We start from the raw sequence: 19475 nt of genomic DNA on the forward strand, positions 1-19475 counted from the left end.
GCGTGGGAGCAATCAAAAAATAGATAAAAACGTTTAATATTGTTTTGGAGAATAATAGTATGATTGATAGCATTAAATCAGTGTCAGTCATTCACTCCCAAATAAAAGGAGCAAAATTTTATTATGAAAAACTACTACAGAATGGAAAGCGTCCAAATTGTTGTACAAAATGGGAAGGTAAATTAGAAGGCGATATTGATTGGAAATTATGTTTTAAATATGTAACGAACACTTCTGAAGTGAAACTTAAATGGTTTCAAATTCGAGTATTACATAGGATTTTGGCAACAAATGTGATATTAAAACAAATGGGAGTAGTAGAAGACGTGATGTGCCATTTATGCCGAGACGAGAGGGATAGTATTCAACATTGTTTGTGGGCGTGTCAATATGTACAGTCATTTTGGAATGATTTGTTAAACTATGTTAAAAATGAATGTCACAATGTTGAGAACATATTTTTTAGTGAAAAGTTTATTTTGTTTGGTATTGATAAATATTTCAAAAGTAGTACAGTTTTTGATTTTATAATATTAAATGCCAAATTTTTTATTTACAAGTGTAAGTATGCAAAAGCTGTTCCTACAATGGCTGCATTTAAAAGAGATCTGAGAAAAAGGTATTTGGTAGAAGAATATTTAAGTAAAATTAATTTTACATATAATAAATTTCTCCTGGAGTGGTACCCATTTAAACCTCTGATACAGTGGACGCCGCTTAATAAAACCGCGGTTAATAGAGCCAGCCGCTTATAAAAGCCGATTTCAGACGGTCCGGATTTATCACTATATCTTATGTATTAGAAAAAGCCGGTTAATAAAACCAACCCGCCGTTTATTAAAGCCAGTTTTCCCAGAGAAATCACGTAGTTTGTGACTAAAACTCGCATTATCTTGTTCTGATGTGGAAGACGACCAACAAACAAACACTCATAAAATCGTTCTTCTCTGCCGAATAATGATTCGTGACGGTGACAGTGAAATTATTGATGTACCGAAGTGATCAAAGTACACGTACATGTACATAATTAAAACAAAAGTTCCACATCCTTCGTGAAGTTTTGTTTAGATTCAAACAAGTGTAAAGGACGAAAGAAAGTGACTGAGGGACGTAAACAAAAGAGAAGATTTTTTTTTCTTTCGAAAATGACGTATTCCTGGACCGCCGGTTAATAAATCCGCCGCTTATTAAAGCCATTTTTCGTCGGTCCAGAAGTGGCTTTATTAGGCGGCGACCACTGTATTGTCAAATGATTGATTGTCTTTCTGATTGAGCTTGTAGGGATGAAATTTGGTTTGGAGTTAATAGGAGGTTAAAGAGGTTTTTGACTCACATGCGAAGCAAAAGTGAGTCTATGTACTCACCCGAGTCGTCCGTCCCCCCCGTCCGTCCGTCCGTCCGGAAAACTTTAACGTTGGATATTTCTTGGACACTATTCAGTCTATCAGTACCAAATTTGGCAAGATGGTGTATGATGACAAGGCCCCAAAAAGCTGTTAATTCAAGACATAGGAAGTACAATGGTGCTTATTGGCTCTTTCTACCATGAGATATGGTCACTTTTAGTGGTTCACTACCTTATTTTGGTCACATTTCATAAGGGTCAAAGTGACCTTGACCTTGATCATATGTGACCAAATGTGTCTCATGATGAAAGCATAACATGTGCCCCACATAATTTTTAAGTTTGAAACAGTTATCTTCCATAGTTCAGGGTCAAGGTCACTTCAAAATATGTATACAATCCAACTTTGAAGAGCTCCTGTGACCTTGACCTTGAAGCAAGGTAAACCAAACTGGTATCAAAAGATGGGGCTTACTTTGCCCTCTATATCATATATAGGTGAGGTATTAAATCTCAAAAACTTCAGAGAAAATGGGAAAAATGTGAAAAATAGCTGTTTTTTAGACAACATTCATGGCCCCTGCGACCTTGACCTTGAAGCAAGGTCAAGATGCTATGTATGTATTTTGGGGCCTTGTCATCATACACCATCTTGCCAAATTTGGTACTGATAGACTGAATAGTGTCCAAGAAATATCCAACGTTAAAGTTTTCCGGACGGACGCCGGGACGGATGGACGGACGGACGGACGGACGGACGACTCGGGTGAGTACATAGACTCACTTTTGCTTCGCATGTGAGTCAAAAAAACCAACTCGTGTCAATCTGGTACGACACAGCAAGCCATGTAGTATTCTCTATTTTCGATCAAAACATGCCAGAAGACTTAGTCCGAACTATCAAAATACACTTCCAAAAAACACTTAGTAACATCCATTTCAATCAAACAGAACTCTATTCATCAAATTTTGTGACCTTTTTGTAAGAAACGTATGACGTACATTTTCGCTACAAAGTTGCAGTTTCGCTCTGCGGGGGCTCTGGCGAAGCAGACGACACAAGGCAAATTTTCGCGCCGCGAAGCCGATGACGCTACAACTCTCGTGACAAAACTAAATGTGTTGTCCGAATACTGCGACCTGTGGAGTTTGCGGGTGAACGCCAAAAAAACGAAAATAGTTGTTTTTTCAAGAGGTAAAATACGAAAATTGCCATTATTTAAATACAAAGATGAATTAGTTGAGGTCGTGTTTGGTTTTCAATATTTGGGTCTATTTTTTAATTATAATAATAAGTTTAATAAATCACAAAAGTTGTTATATGATAAGGCCTCTCGAGCAATGTTTAGCTTGTTAAAGAAGTGTAGAAAATTGTCGTTGTCCATAGATATTCAAATTGAATTGTTTGATAGAATAGTTGCACCGATTATGTTATATGGCTGTGAAGTATGGGGACCAAATTTGACAAATTTAGCAACAAAATTACAGCTACGTTTTTATAAGATTATTTTGAAATTGAGAAAGTCGACCCCAACGTGTATGGTATTAGGCGACTTAGGCAAATTTCCACCAGATGTCCTCGTAAAAAATAGAATACTAGTTTTTGGTTTAAATTGGTGGATTGTAATAATAGTAATAAGTTTTCAAATGTATTGTACCGTTTTCTGCATCGCCTCTATGTAAATAACATATATGAAGCACCCTATTTTTTTAAAACATGTTGAAACAACTTTAAATGCTCTTGGTCTTAGTGGTTTTTGGCATGACCAGTTTAATTTACGATGTTCCGAAAAATGGTTTAAATTGAAAACGTTGCAATGCCTAAAAGATCAATATATACATGAAAAAGAAACTTGTTTGAATTATAGATTGTTTAAAGATACATTTATATTTGAAAATTATTTGAACATTTTACCCAATAACCTAGCACTCTCTTTTTTACGCTTTAGAACATTAAATCATAAATTGCCAATACAGAAAGGCCGAATGTTAAATATACCACATAACGAAAGAATATGTGTTAAATGCCAGTCTGGAGAACTCGGAGATGAATTTCATTATATATTTCAGTGTCATTTTTTGGAAAATGTGAGGAAAAGGTTGTTACCATTGTATTTTCTTAGAAATTCAAATGCAGTCAAATTTAAACATTTATTTAAATTAACAAAGAAACGAAAGTTATTGCATTTAATATATTTTATTAAGAGTATTTTGAAAGAGTTCTGATTATTTGATCACGTGTTTTTTTTCTTATTAAAACAAAGAAAGAGAGAGAGAGAGAGAGAGAGAGAGAGAGAGAGAGAGAGAGAGAGAGAGAGAGAGAGAAGAGAGAAGAGAGAGAGAGATATATATAGTAAGGGAATTGATTTGAATTGAACTTTATTTGACAAGGATTAAGATTTAAGGCTATGCCTTTTCTTACAATATGTCATTGGGACGCACAAACACACAATGATAGAATACAATTTTTAAAAAGTTAACAACAAAAAGAGGTGGAAATAATTAAACATGTGATGATAATACTGACGATGACAATGATAATGATGATGAGATGATGATGATGATGATGATGATGATGATGATGATGATGAATGCAGTGCATACACATTCACGAAATCAAATGCATAATACGCAGGCGTTCAAAAATGGAACAAGCAGCAATAGTACAACCAAAATATGTTCAGAATATAAAATGGACAGCATATCTTTGACATATTAACTGTGGTAAATCAAAACGCGTTAAACTAATCAGACAGGAAGTGTTTTTTAACACATTTTGTAAAACTTTGTAATGACTTTAAGTGCTTGAATGATGATGGCAGTGAGTTCCAGGATAAAATAATTAATGCGGTCAGGATAAAATAATTAATGAGTATTTAAAAGCGTCACATGATCGAATGATTAATATTTATGTATGGTTGTTTAATGTTGTTTTGCAGTCAGGAAAGGTTCCAACACAATGAAATTATTCCATTGTACAAAAATAAAGGCTCCCAAGCTGACCCCACAAATTATAGAGGAATTACTATACTCAGTTGCTTCGGAAAACTTTTCAGTGCAATTTTAAATACTAGGTTATCAAACGTTTTGGAGAGTAATAATAAATTAGGTCAAGAACAAACAGGTTTCCGCACAGGTTTTTCAACACTAGACCATGTTTTTACTTTGCATTGTATGTAAAAAAAAATGTTCTCAACAAAAAGAAGCGACTGTTTTGTGCATTTGTAGACTATGAAAAAGCGTTTGATAAAGTTCGCCGTGCATTTTTATGGGAGAAATTAGTTAGTTCTGATGTTAATGGGAAGTTTTTAAAAACTGTAAGAAATTTGTACGACAATGCCAAGTCTTGCGTTAAAGTTAATAGTGAGTGTTCTGGATATTTTCCCAGTTTGTGTGGAGTTAGACAAGGGGAAAATTTGTCACCGCTGTTTTTGCTCTATTTTTAAATGATCTAAAGCCTTTTCTGTTGGAAAACAGTAATGGTTTACAATTTATGTCAAGAGAGGCTATTGTGGTTGGAATGGATGACACTGATGTAAATGCTTTGTTTCAAATGTTTTTATTACTGTATGCGGATGATACTGTGATCTGCTCAGAGTCTGAAAAAAACCTGCAAGAATGTTTAAACAAAATGCACGAATACTGTTCAAAATGGCGTCTAAATATTAACGTAAACAAAACGAAAGTTATAGTTTTTTCCAGAGGGAAAATTAGAAATAAACCACTGTTTACGTATAATGGCAATTTAATCGAAGTAGTGTTCAGTTTGATGTAATGTACTTGGGCCTTAAGATTAATTATAATAATAAATGTTCAGTCGCACAGAAGAATCTATATGATCGTGCCTCAAGGGCAATGTTTGTTCTTTTGCGTACTTGTAGACAATTGTCACTGCCTGTGGACATACAAGTTGACCTGTTCGATAAAATGATTGCTCCAATTTTACTGTACGGATGTGAAGTATGGGGTTTTGGTTCCTGTGAACTTGCTACTAAACTTCAATTGCGTTTTTATAAAATTGTTTTCAAACTAAATGCTATGATATTTGGTGAACTTGGAAGATATCCACTACATGTTAATATGAAATGTAGAATGCTTTGCTATTGGTATAAACTGATTAGTCCTATTCATAAAAATAAATTTTCAAGTATTGTGTATTGCTTTACTTATAAATTGTATATCAACAAGATGATTGAATCTGATTATTTATGTTTTATTGAAAAAAAACCTTTAAATGAAATTGGTCTCTCTGGCCTTTGGACTTTTCAAGAAAATGTTCAGTACTCAAGCGCATGGTTTAACAAGTCGCGTAAGGCGAAAATACAACATTTAGTCAAGTAGCTGTCGAACTCATAGAATGAAACTGAACGCAATGCAACGCAGCAAGACCGTATACTCGTAGTCCACCGCTCACGGCATAGGCAGTGAAATTGACAAGAAGAGCGGGGCAGTAGTTGCGCTGGGAAGGATAGCACGCTTTTCTGTACCTCTCTTCGTTTTAACTTTCTGAGCGTGTTTTTAATCCAAACATATCATATCTATATGTTTTTGGAATCAGGAACCGACAAGGAATAAGATGAAAGTGTTTTTAAATTGATTTGGAAAATTTAATTTTGATAATAATTTTTATATATTTAATTTTCAGAGCTTGTTTTTAATCCGAATATAACATATTTATATGTTTTTGGAATCAGCAAATGATGGAAAATAAGATAAACGTAAATTTGGATCGTTTTATAAAAATTGTTTTTTTTTAACAATTTTCAGATTTTTAATGACCAAAGTCATTAATTAATTTTTAAGCCACCACGCTGAAATGCAATACCGAAGTCCGGGCTTCGTCGAACATTACCCGACCAAAATTTCAACCAGTTTGGTTGAAAAATGAGGGCGTGACAGTGCCGCCTCAACTTTCACGAAAAGCCGGATATGACGTCATCAAAGACATTTATCAAAAAAATGAAAAAATCTTCTAAGGATATCATATCCAGGAACTCTCATGTCAAATTTCATAAAGATCGGTCCAGTAGTTTAGTCTGAATCGCTCTACACACACACACGCACAGACAGACACACACACACACACACATACACCACGACCCTCGTCTCGATTCCCCCTCTATGTTAAAACATTTAGTCAAAACTTGACTAAATGTAAAAAGAAAGTAAAACGAAGCTTGTATGACCAGTATATCCATAAATGGTTTACAGAAATTGGAATTTTTTAATTTTTTTTGGAATTATCGAATGTTTTAAGATATTTTTGCAATGCGCATGTGAAGACTATGTCACACACTTGTAATATCAGCAATGTTTTTCAATGATGAAGTTTAGAACATTAAACAACAATTTGCCTGTACAGAAAGAACGTTATCTTAATATCCCGAGGTCAGAAAGAATTTGCACCAAATGTGTATCACAAGACATAGGTGATGAATTTCATTATTTATTTGTCTGTGATTTTTTCAAAGAAGAAAGAGCTGAGTTGTTACCACCTTACTATTGGAAAAAACCTAATGCACTTAAATTTAAAAAGTTGTTTGCTACTAAGAAAAAGAAATTGCTAAAGAATATTTTGGACTTTATTGATAGAATTTGTAACAGTTTTTCATATTTTTTTTATTTTTTTTATCCCCTCCATTTATTTACTTTATTAGCATATATCATGATTGTATTGATTGTATTTATTGTTCAAAATGCCCCCATGGATTATGGACTAATAAAACTTGAACTTAATAAAACTTGAAACACATTTTTGAGCAGAAGAAAGACTGATCTTCAAATACACGTATATTTCTGACCAAAAAACTGCTGTTTAACATTTGGGGTATACCACATCCTGAACTCAGGTCAAACATGAGTTACTTCCCTTCGGGTCTCATTCTATCCCTGACTTGGTAGCCTTGGTTTTCCTTTTCTGGAGAGGAAATCGATTTTTCACATATTTAGATCTTTTCGTAATGTGTTATGGATATAAGCAGATTCGCGATCGTCGATAATGATTTTTCATGGTGTTGTGTAATTCTTAAATTACAAAGGAATTGATATGTAAGACAGTTTCAAGCGAGCTATCTTTCGCGGATGTATATATACTGTGCAAACAACTCTAAAGTGTCACGTGATAATCAACTTTGGCTTCGGTGCGCGCCGGTGCAGACGATTTTTTCTGTAACCAGTTGAGAGTGATGCAACCATATATAACGGTCTCCTTCCAAGAGCAGTCTCAAAATTTCGACTCGTTTTGACCTTAGAACGATGTCTTTATCATAACTGTGAAGAACAGAACGGAGATCACTGTCGAAGTCGGCCAATCTGCAATCATTTTCGTCTCGCAAACACTGATCTCAAATTTAGATCAGTGCTCGCGAAAAACATATGGGAGATAACTCTGTATTCTTGTTTTGATAGATCCGCGCAATAATTAAGCATGCTGTGTCAGAGAGAAACTGGCTATTGCCGTGGAGCGATGGTTATCAGAATGGGGTATACTACTAAAAAAATATCCTTAACTTTTTTTGCTCAGTGTACATTTTTCAGCACCACAACGCAACTCACAAGCGCATGTTCTTCAAATCCATGGCTGCCGACACCTCTGTCCACCTCTTCTCGCTCTTCACCTGTCACACACAAACTCATATTACCACATGGTAAAACAGATGGAAACGACAAAACCTGAGTCAGTATGGATCTTATTTTGTGTGTGTCATCCTCAGACAACTTTACTTATTTACAAAACACACATACGAGGGTAGAAGCAGCAGTTCGCAGCGTCCATAGGTGAGTCAAAAACATGAAAAACACCGACAAACATCTACATCTAAACACACAGAACACACACACACACATACACACACACATCCTATCTCTCCCTCTCTCTCTTCCTTCCTTCACCTAGCTCCTCAATACCACCTTGCTTTTTGCGACATTTCCCCCCGTAAAGTACTTTGTGTACTCACGTCTTGCTCTATCTTTGCAAGGAACTCGATCAGAACAGCGGAATCACGATTCTGAAAGAAACACAAACAAATCACATTTCTCCACGACAACCGCTTTCTTTTTGTGCGAACATTGTCACCGTCTAATCCCCTGAAGCGTTGAAACAATACAACAGTCCCACTTCCTCAGCTCTGACAAACACAGAAACAAGCAAATAGACACACAGACAGGCAAACCACCTAACACATAAAAGAACCAACAAAAAGAAAGAAAACAATGATGACATGAACGTAACGGTAGAATTTGTTTGAACCAACCAGTCAACAAGACAAGTCCTACCAACACAAACACCAACAGTATTTGAAAAAAAACCATCAACACGGGCATCAGCATCAGCAACTTCAATCAGTACATGCGGTTAAGCCGCCAGCGTAAATACTTCAGAAAAGGACTTACAAATGAAAATCCCTTTTCAATCGTAACACTGCCAGACAACATGACAAAAAGAGGAAAATCATTCAATAAATTAGAAGTGCATTGCCAAGGCACTTGCATACCCCTCGCGAAGGACAAATCGCCCCCCTCTCTCTGTCTCTCTCTTTCTGTCTCTCTTCGTTTTTTACATTTAGTCAAGTTTTGACTAAATGTTTAACATAGAGGGGGAATCGAGACGAAGGTCGTGATGTATGTGTGTGTGTGTGTGTGTCTGTCTGTTTGTGCGTGTGTGTGTGTAGAGCGATTCAGACCAAACTACTGGACCGATCTTTATGAAATTTGACATGAGAGTTCCTGGAAATGATATCCCCGGATATTGTTTTCTTTTTTTCGATAAATACCTTTGATGACGTCATATCCGGCTTTTTGTTAAAAGTTGAGGCGGCACTGTCACACCCTCATTTTTCAATCAAATTGATTGAAATTTTGGCCAAGCAATCTTCGACAAAGGCCGGACTTCGGTATTGCATTTCAGCTTGATGGCTTAAAAATTAATTAATGACTTTGGTCATTAAAAATCTGAAAATTGTAAAAAAAATATTTTTTTTATAAAACGATCCAAATTTACGTTCATCTTATTCTTCATCATTTTCTGATTCCAAAAACATATAAATATGTTATATTTGGATTAAAAACAAGCTCTGAAAATTAAAAATATAAAAATTATGATCAAAATTAAATTTTTGAAATCAATTCAAAAACACTTTCATCTTATTCCTTGTCGGTTCCTGATTCCAAAAACATATAGATATGATATGATATGTTTGGATTAAAAACACGCTCAGAAAGTTAAAACGAAGAGAGGTACAGAAAAGCGTGCTATCCTTCTCAGCGCAACTACTACCCCGCTTTTCTTGTCAATTTCACTGCCTTTGCCACGAGCGGTGGACTTACGATGCTACGAGTATACGGTCTTGCTGAAAAATTGCATTGCGTTCAGTTTCATTGTGTGAATTCGACAGCTTGACTAAATGTTGTATTTTCGCCTTACGCGACTTGTTTACATTTAGTCACTCACACCTCAAACATCGTCCTCATCGGCGACTTCAACATACAGTTCGACCAGCCACACAACACCGATACAAGACAGATGATGGACCTTCTTGACTGTCACGACCTCAAACAGCATGTAGACACTCCCACACGCAAAAGACGCATCATTGACTGGATTATCACCCATGAGTCCACTGACCTGGTGTACGACATCCTTCTGAATGACTACCTCAGATCCGATCACTCTGCAGTTTTGTTCTCTCTTAAAATGGCCAAACCATCCAAACAGAAAAAGCGCGTAGTCCGCCGTAACCTCAAAGAAGTTAACACTGACACATTTCGCGCAGAAGCAGCCCGCCGACTGCTTGATCCTCCGGTATCCTCAGACCCTGTACGTCATTACGACTCCACTCTCAGCACACTTCTTGATGAACATGCGCCCGCAAAAACCAAACTCATCGTAGATAGGCCTTCTGCACCCTGGATCACAGCTGAAGTTAAGTATGCAAAACAGTTGCGTCGCCGAGCAGAGAGGAAGTCGCGAACCTCAAAGCTGGTAGTTGACAGACAGATTTACAACAAGCAAAAGGAACATGTTCAGACACTCATCGCAGACGCCAAACAATCGCACTACAGCACCAAAATCTGTGAAACAACCTCTGCCAAAACACTTTTCTCCACAATGAACGACCTTCTTGGCTGCTCTTCTGCTTCTCCCTTGCCCAACAACATCGACCCCTCCAAACTGTCGCAAGCTTTCTCTGATTACTTCCATAACAAGATCCAAACCATCTGTGACAAACTAGACAAAATCCCACACCAAAACTCTGAAACTCCTCCTGCATTTACAGGCACTCCCTTCACACACTTTCAGCCTCTCACTCTCACTGACCTGGAGAAAGTCCTCAAAGAAATGACCTTGAAAACCTGTGACCTTGACCCTCTTCCCACACAACTCTACTCTGACTGTCTTCCTGAACTCCTCCCTTCTATTCTCAAAATCATCAACACTTCTCTGCAAACAGGCACTGCCCCCAACTCCTTTAAGACTGCTATTGTCAAACCTCTACTGAAGAAACCATCGCTTGACCCAAACACCCTCAGCACCCTGTCTCAAACCTTTCCTTCATCTCCAAACTCCTTGAAAGAGTTGTCCTGAAACAACTCAACTCTCACCCTCTTTGCAACAATCTTCTCTCTCCGCTTCAATCTGCCTATCGTCCTCACCACTCCACCGAAACTGCCCTTCTCAAAATCACTAATGATCTCCTCCTTGCCACTGACCAAGCTGAAATCTCTGCCGTCGCCCTACTTGATCTATCAGCGGCCTTTGACACAGTCGACCACAACATCCTCCTTCAACGCCTTCAGCACACCTTTGGTATCCATAGCACAGCTCTTTCTTGGTTCTCTTCTTATCTCACCAACCGCTACCAGACTGTTTCGATTGACAAACTGAAATCTGACCCCATCAGGCTTGAGTGCGGAGTCCCTCAGGGCTCAGTCCTTGGGCCTGTACTATTTACTCTCTACACTCAACCTCTTGACCACATCCTTGACCGACACAACGTTCTCCACCACTCTTTTGCCGACGACTCTCAACTTCACAACAGCTCTTCCCCTGACCAGTCTGAATCTCTTCTTTCCTCTATCTCTGACACTATCACTGACGTGCAGAATTGGATGACAGAAAACAAACTTCAGCTCAATAGCAACAAAACTGAAGCCATTCTAATAGGCACTACATCCAAACTCTCCAAAGCCACCTCCGACTCTCTTCAACTCTCTGACTCTTCTGTCCCTCTGTCTTCTGCTGTCAAAAATCTCGGAGTCGCTCTAGACAACACCCTTTCCATGAAACGACACATCTCTTCTGTCTCTCGCACCTGCTACTTCCAACTCCGCCGCATCGCCACTATCCGCAAGTACCTCACCACAGATGCTACCGCCAAACTGGTCACTTCCACCATTCTCTCACGTCTTGACTATTGTAACTCTCTCTTGGCTGGTCTTCCCTCTTCTTCTATCTCTCGTCTCCAACGCATTCAAAATAGCTCTGCCCGTCTTGTCTTACGAAAGAAAAAGAGAGACCATATCACCCCCCTCCTAAATCAGCTCCACTGGCTGCCCGTTCCTGCCCGTATCACATACAAAATCAACACTCTCACCTACAAATGCCTCCATGGTCTCGCCCCTGCCTATCTCTCTGACTCTCTCTCTATATATGTCCCCTCACGAGCACTCAGATCATCTGCCGACTCCCTTAAGCTCAACATCCCCCACGCCAAACTCAAAACAGCAGGTCAACGCTCATTTTCTTTCCAAGCACCTAGCCAATGGAACACGCTACCTCTCCCCCTCCGTCAACAACAGTCCCTCGAATCATTCAAATCTGCACTCAAGACATTCCTTTTTTCCAAATAATCCATGCATTCTACACTGCCCACCCCCATCCCACCCTGAATAACTGTACATATTTAATGGTTGATGGTGTGTGTGTGTGTTAATGACTTTAAGTCTCCGTGTGTGTGAATGAGTGTATGTGCGCCTTGGGTGGCCTGTTGGTGAGACATGTGCGCGTTACAAATATTCGTATTATTATTATTATTATTATATGAGTGTGCATGAGTTGTTAATGCGAAAGAATGTGTATGAGTGCGCCTTGAGTCGCCTTGTGGTGAGATATGTGCGCGTTATAAATTCTCGTATTATTATTATTATTAAATGTTTTAACATAGAGGGGGAATCCAGACGAGGGTCATGCTGTATGTGTGTGTGTGTGGAGCGATTTAGAGTAAACTACTGGACCGATCTTTATGAAAGTTTACATGAGATTTTCTGGGAATGATATCCCAGACGTTTTTTTCATTTTTTCGATAAATGTCTTTGATGATGTCATATCCGGCTTTTTGTAAAAGTTGAGGCGGCACTGTCACACCCTCATTTTTCAATTAGATTGATTGACATTTTGGCCAAGCAATTTTCGACAAAGGCCGGACTTTGGTATTGCATTTCAGCTTGGAGGCTTAAAAATTGATTAATGACTTTGGTCATTAAAAATCAGAAAATTGTAATTAAAATTATTTGATTATAAAACGATTAAAAAACAATTTCATCTTATTTTTCATCATTTTCTGATTCCGAAAAAATATAAATATGTTATATTCGGATTTAAAACAAGCTCTGAAAATTTAAAATAAAAAAATGTTGATTAAAATTAAATTTCCGAAATCGATTTAAAAACAATCTTTATCTTATTCGTTGTCGGTTCCCGATTCCAAAAACATATAGATATGATATGTTTGGATTAAAAACAAGCTCAAAAAGTTAAAAAGAATAGAGATACAGAAAAGCGTGCTATATCCTGCTCAGCGCAACCACTACCGCGCTGTCAATTTCACTTCCTTTGCCACGAGCGGTGGACTGACGATGCTACGAGTATACCACACCTTGGACCCTCCCTCGACAATCTGATCCACCTCAGTCTTCTTCTTCTTCTTCTTGGCGTTCGCAGAGGTTACACGATCAGTCCAGCACTGGTGATAAATGTTGTCGTTTTCTCCAACTCCTGTCGACTGCCGTATAGTTTGGTCTGCAAGGGAGTTGGTGACGGCCACACTTCTTTTCGTTCCTCATCTAGTAAGGGACATCGCTGTAAGATGTGTTCCGCTGTTTGGTCTTCTTGACCGCAGGCACAGGTTGGTGATGGCGCCAGCTTGAACTTTCGGTTCATGTGAGCATTGAGCCTGTTGTGGCCAGTACGCAGCCTGATGAGGTTGACTTGCTGCTCTCTGGACATTGTGTGGTAGTCATCTCTGTTTGTCCTTGGCCTCATCAATGCCTTGATGATTGTCTTCTGCTCACTGAAGCTGACACTGTTTTCAGGTTGATCTTCCACGGCTCCTTCTTTCGCCAGCTCGTCAGCCCTCTCATTTCCTGGTATCCCACAGTGTGCTGGTATCCACTGGAGGACAACTCTTCTGGTTTGTCTGACCATCTGTAATGCTTTGGCCAGCTGTGGGAGTTTGTCGTTCTCTAGGGCCTGAAGGACTGAAAGGGCGTCCGAGAGGAAGACAACTTGGTAGCAAGGGTCTGCGGAGTCCTGAACCAAGGAGGCGGCCTGCATGAGAGCTTCTGCTTCTGCTTTATAGTTTATGCAGTGTTTGCCAGTGGCAACGCTGGATGTAGCTGTATGTCCCCCAGGGAACTGGATCAGAATGCCAGCACCTCCATTGAGCACGGCGTTAGTTGCTGATCCATCGGTGTATACATGGATCCATGCCTCTTTTGGGTACTGTTCGTCGATCAGGGCTAAGGTGAGTGCCTGTCGAGCTGTGTCATTCTGATCTTCTCCTGAGGTAACATGTGGAACACTGGTGCAGATCTGGATGCCTGGTATCTCTGTTGCCTTGGGGGTTTCCTCTTCTTCTTGAGTCAGAGGTAGAGTGTTCTGTGGGAGGACTTCCCTGTACTGTCGAGAAAGTCTCTTGCTCTCGTGTACAAAACTGCTCCGTTTGAGCCGGTTCTTGGTGAGGTTGCTCAGTCTGTGCTTCATGGGGTGGTCGGGTAGGCACTTGAGCTTCTCGGCCTGTACCATAGTCTTGGCTTCTCTTCTCCGACAGAGGGGTTGGATGCTGGTAAGCTTCTCCATTTCCTTGATGGGCGTGGATTTCATTGCACCAGTGATGAGTCGGAGGGCTTGGTTTTGCACACGGTCGAGGATCTGCAGGTTTGTCTTGGCTGAGGTTGACCACGCTGTGGAGCCGTACTCGAGGTGGGGTCTGATTGTTCCCTGGTATACTGTCTTCAGTATCTTCTCGTTCGCTCCCCAGGTGGTACCTGCCAGCTTCCTGAGTATGGCGAGCTTGCGCCGGGCCTTCGTCTCTGCCTGTGCAATGTGTGGTTTCCAGGTCTGCCGTCTATCAAAGGTGACACCAAGGTACGTTGCTTCTTCATCCTCTCTCAGAGGAGTTCCACCAAGCCTAATGGTTCCGGCTTTCTGCTTTGGCGACAGTGTGAATAGGGTGGTGGAGGATTTCTCCTTGTTGATGGAGACGCACCAATCTTCTGCCCATGCGTTCAGCCTATCTGCCGCTTGCTGCATTCTGTAGGTGGCAGTACTTGCGTGCTCCTCCTTGCACCAGATCACAAGGTCGTCTGCGTAGAGAGCAGCTTTGATCCCCTTGGGCATCTCAGACACCAGATCGTCGATGAAGAGAAGGAAGAGTGTGGGGGAGAGGACTCCGCCCTGAGGGACGCCATGACGAAGGAGGAACTTCTTGCTTTTGGTCTGGTCGACGTTAACTCTTGCCCTGCGGTTATAGAGGTAGGAGCGAATCCACTGGTACATGTTGCTGGACACGCCTTTCCTCAGCAGTTTTACAAGGAGTCCATCTTTCCAGACCTTGTCAAAGGCCTTCTGAAGATCTATCCAGGTGACGAAGACCAGCTTCTTCTGAAAGGCATCTTCAACTTCTTGCGCCAGGTAAGTGACCTGATCTTCAGTGCTGCGGAACTGTCGGAATCCAGCTTGTTCAGGGGCGAGGAGGTTCCTGGATTCCAGGTACCACCTGAGGCACTCGTTCACAATTCTCTCCAGGGTCTTCACAACACAGCTGGTGAGGCTGATTGGGCGATAGCTGGTGGCCTTCTTTGGATCCTTCCCTTTTTGACTCACATGCGAAGCAAAAGTGAGTCTATGTACTCACCCGAGTCGTCCGTCCGTCCGTCCGTCCGTCCCGGCGTCCGTCCGGAAAACTTTAACGTTGGATATTTCTTGGACACTATTAAGTCTATCAACACCTGATGTGGCCTGATGGTGTATGGTTACAAGATCTCAAAAAACATGTGCGGCAACTTGACCTCACTTCAAGTTCAAGGTCACAGGGGCCGTAATTGTTGTCTTAGAAACGACCATTTTTCACATTTTCGCATTTTTTTCTGAAGTTATCGAGAATGGCAACCTTAGCTATGTATGCTATACAGGGCAATGTAAGCCCTATCTTTGGACACCAGTTTGGTTGACCTTGCTTCAAGGTCAAGGTCGCAAGGGTCCTTTAAAGTTGGATTGTATACATATTTTGAAGTGACCTTGACCCTGAACTATGGAAGATAACTGTTTCAAACTTAAAAATTATGTGGGGCACATGTTATGCTTTCATCATGAGACACATTTGGTCACATATGATCAAGGTCAAGGTCACTTTGACCCTTATGAAATGTGACCAAAATAAGGTAGTGAACCACTAAAAGTGACCATATCTCATGGTAGAAAGAGCCAATAAGCACCATTGTACTTCCTATGTCTTGAATTAACAGCTTTGTGTTGCATGACCTTGGATGACCTTGACCTTGGGTCAAGGTCACATGTATTTTGGTAGGAAAAATGTGTAAAGCAGTTCTTAGTGTATGATGTCATTGCTAGGTTTAGTTATTTGACCTTAACCCTGAAGGTCAAGGTCATGTAAAGGTCAAGGTCAAGCATGTGAGTCGTATGGGCTTTGCCCTTCTTGTTTTAAGATGGGGATCATGATCGCTTCTCGCCAGAGTTGTGGTAGCGATCCTTCTTGCCAGCTGCTGTTGAAGACCTCGAGTAGCTTGTTCTCTGCTGCACTACCAAGGTGGGTTAGCATCTCGTTGGGCCAGGGGACTTCTTCGCCTTTAACTTTTTCAGAGCTGAGTGCAGCTCGTGGAGTGTGAGTGGTTGACTCATGGCGTCCACTGTCGACTGTCTGGCAGGTCTCTCTCTTTTCTCTCTTCTTGCTTCTCTCTGTTTCTCGGGGCTAACATGGAGGTTGCTCTCAGCTGCATAGCTTTCAGCAAATTGGTTGGCAGCATGCTTTCTAGTTAGCACCTTCCCGTTCTCTTCTAATGTGATCTTTCCTCTGCTGGTGTTCTCATCATTCAACTGCTTGGTAAGCCTCCAGAGCTTTCTGCCATCCTTGTCAAGGTTCAGAGAGCTTGTTTTCTCTTGCCAGCTTCTCCGTCTTGCCTGTAGCTTCTTCTTGAGAAATTTGGCTTTGGCTTCCTGGAGGCGGATGTTGTTGTTTTGTGACGGGTTGACTTCTGCTTCCCTTCTGGCGTCTGCCAGATCATCATCCAGTTCCTGCAATTCATTGCTCCAGTAGGGCTTATAGTCTCTCCTGGCACCCCTGGACTCACGCGCTGCTCTGAGGATGCTCATGTTAAAGTTCTTCGCCACCATGTTGATGTCTCGACCCTCGACTCTGATGTCTTGGGTGAGTTCGCTGGTGCGGTGTCTAAAGAGGAACCAGTTCGCTCTTTTGTAGTTCCACCGTGGGAAGGAAGCTTCAGTGCAGGACTCCATGCCCAGGGTCAAAAAGACTGGCCGATGGTCACTTCCACCTAGCTGTTCTCCGACCTCTCTGCTGGTTAGCTGGTGCATGTCTTCCGTGCAGAAGGCTAGGTCAGGAGTTGATGTAGTGTGCCATCTTCTGAAGTAGAATGTAGGGCAGTCAAAGGGACTGTTCAAAAGGATGAGACCTTTGTCGTCCTGCCAGTTCTCCACCTCTTCTCCTCTCCGATCCAAGTGGTCATATCCCCAACTCTGTGAATGACTGTTGAAGTCACCCACCACGATGAAGTTGGAGGCCTTTGCGGGGATCGTGTCAAGGGCAAGGTGTCTATCGTTGGGGCAGTAGAAGTTGACAAGATGGAATTCTGCTGTCTTCGTCTGGATTCGAATCACCTGATATTCGGAGTCCTCCATGTGCGTTTCTATCAAACAGGCATTGATGTTGTTCCTGATGAGGGTCAGGATTCCTCCTTTGCTTCGGTCTGTTCTGTCGGACCTAAGGCACTGGTAGCCTCTCACTTTGAAGGACTTTTGGGGTGTCAGGTGCGTCTCCTGAATACAGCAGATGTTTTTAAAAAAAAAAATTTTTTAGGGTATTATGAAACACGAAGTTTCATTTCATTTTCAAACATGAATGTTAAATTTACGGGAGTACCATATCTAAATTTGCTAATGCAGCAGATGTTGATGTTCTTCTCATGCAGGATATGCTCCAACTCTGTCTTCTTGTTCAGGATACTTTCTGCGTTCCAGTGCATGACCTGAAAAGGTCGCTGCTGACTGGGTTTCTTCCTGGTTGTGGTGGTGCCAGTCACTCTCCTCCCGCGTCCCCTGGCGTGACAAGACGGACGGGAGGGACCTCCAGTAGTTGGGGCTGGGTCCCTTTGAGGCATGGGACCCGACGCTGCTCCACCCTGGGCGAGCGCCATTTCCATCTGTGCTGGTTGATTGTGTCATCATTTGCGTAAGCGCGTGTACCCGTGGTTTGTTAGAATGCGCCGTGCGGCCCGATCCTCCGTCTTCAGCATTCGGGGTTTTCTGTCGGGGTTACCTCACCCTTAGCTCATGGCCTGTACGTCCTACCCTGAGAGTACAGGGGGGAGGATTTGCCGGGATCCCACCCGGAGCTAGGGTTTTAATGCGCCACTATTCGCATTAGATGAGTCCCGTCAATGGACGATGGAGCATTTCAAAGGGGGTAGCAGTGCCGCCTGCTACCCAACTCCGCCCTCGTAGGAAACACCGCCAGTTTGGTCCGCGGCCGCAAGCGGCTGATCTCCATATCTGAAGACCGTTCCCCTATCCGCCACCCGGGGACGCGCTGGTTTGGGGGTGGTCGCCCCACTGAAAATCCCACACTGGGTTAAGAAAGATCAGCCTGTCCCAGATCCACCTCAGTTAGTACGGCACTTTTGATCCACCTAAAAAGTGAAAAATGTGGTGGGTTGCTCCCATGAAACCCATTTGTAGAAAAAACCATCAGCATGATTTGCAAAAAAAGTACAGATGAAGATGCACAACAGATTTGACTTGCAAGTGGTACAACAGTCATTACCATTGATTGTCCTATACGTCTGTGCGGCCGCTGATTTCGCTCTAACTTTCGGGAACAAAAGAAAATGTCTTACGTATTAATTCATCATAATTATTATATACATTGAAAGTGCAGCCTATTTCGAGTTAATTGATTACTCTGGCGATGAATTACGTAAGGGGTTGTTGGAGAAAATTGCAAAAAAAACTAACCCAACCCATTGTAAACCTGGGTACGTGCCACCAAATGTGCTATGTACGTGCCACCAACGAAAATCAGAAGGTACATGCAATTACGATACTGACTGTATTCCTTCCTAATTGGGTAAAATAAGTGCAATCAGATGGACTTGAGCACAAACAGACAAAATGTCGTTTGGTGTTCAAACCCCACAAGTGAAATGCCGTATGATAGATGTGTGTGTAATTCAGAGAGCAAGGTTGAGAGAGAGAGAGAGAGGGGGGCAGAGGGAGAGAGAGAGAGGGAGAGGGAGAGTATGTGCATCTATGTGTATACGTACGTGCGTGCATGTGTGTAGGTGTGTGTGTGTGTCAGTGTGTGTGTGTGCGTGCACGCGAGTGTGTGTGCGTGGGTACGTGCGTGTGTGTGTTTGTATGACTGTGTTAGTTTGTGTATGTTTGCTTGGATGTGTGTGTGTGTGTTTGTGGAGGGATGGGGCTTTTGGGGCTGGTCTTGTTTTTCATCTTTCGTCTTTTTCTGAACATTCCGTAATGATAGCAAGTAGTTTTTCCTCGATGCATATGTCCATCCACCAGTCTAAACACACGCCTGTCCTTACTCTATTTCCTATTCCTTTTCCTTGTTGAGAATGTTTGGCTTCAATGTATTTCTTTGTG

General features: G+C 41.4%; 1 protein-coding gene across 2 annotated transcripts in view; it reads right to left on the reverse strand.

Moving 5' to 3' along the window:
• Positions 1-19475, reverse strand: part of LOC138960787 (xaa-Pro aminopeptidase 1-like) — a 197196-nt gene that overhangs the window by 29752 nt on the left and 147969 nt on the right. For both annotated transcript variants that reach the window (XM_070332438.1, XM_070332437.1), the window contains exons 13-14: positions 8302-8352; positions 7901-7962 (exon numbers count right to left, since the gene is read on the reverse strand). In XM_070332438.1, coding sequence (XP_070188539.1) covers positions 7901-7962; positions 8302-8352 — 113 coding nt within the window. The remainder of the gene's footprint in view (positions 1-7900; positions 7963-8301; positions 8353-19475) is intronic.

This window comes from Littorina saxatilis, linkage group LG3, assembly GCF_037325665.1.
Source record: "Littorina saxatilis isolate snail1 linkage group LG3, US_GU_Lsax_2.0, whole genome shotgun sequence".
In the NCBI taxonomy this organism is placed as follows: domain Eukaryota; kingdom Metazoa; phylum Mollusca; class Gastropoda; order Littorinimorpha; family Littorinidae; genus Littorina; species Littorina saxatilis.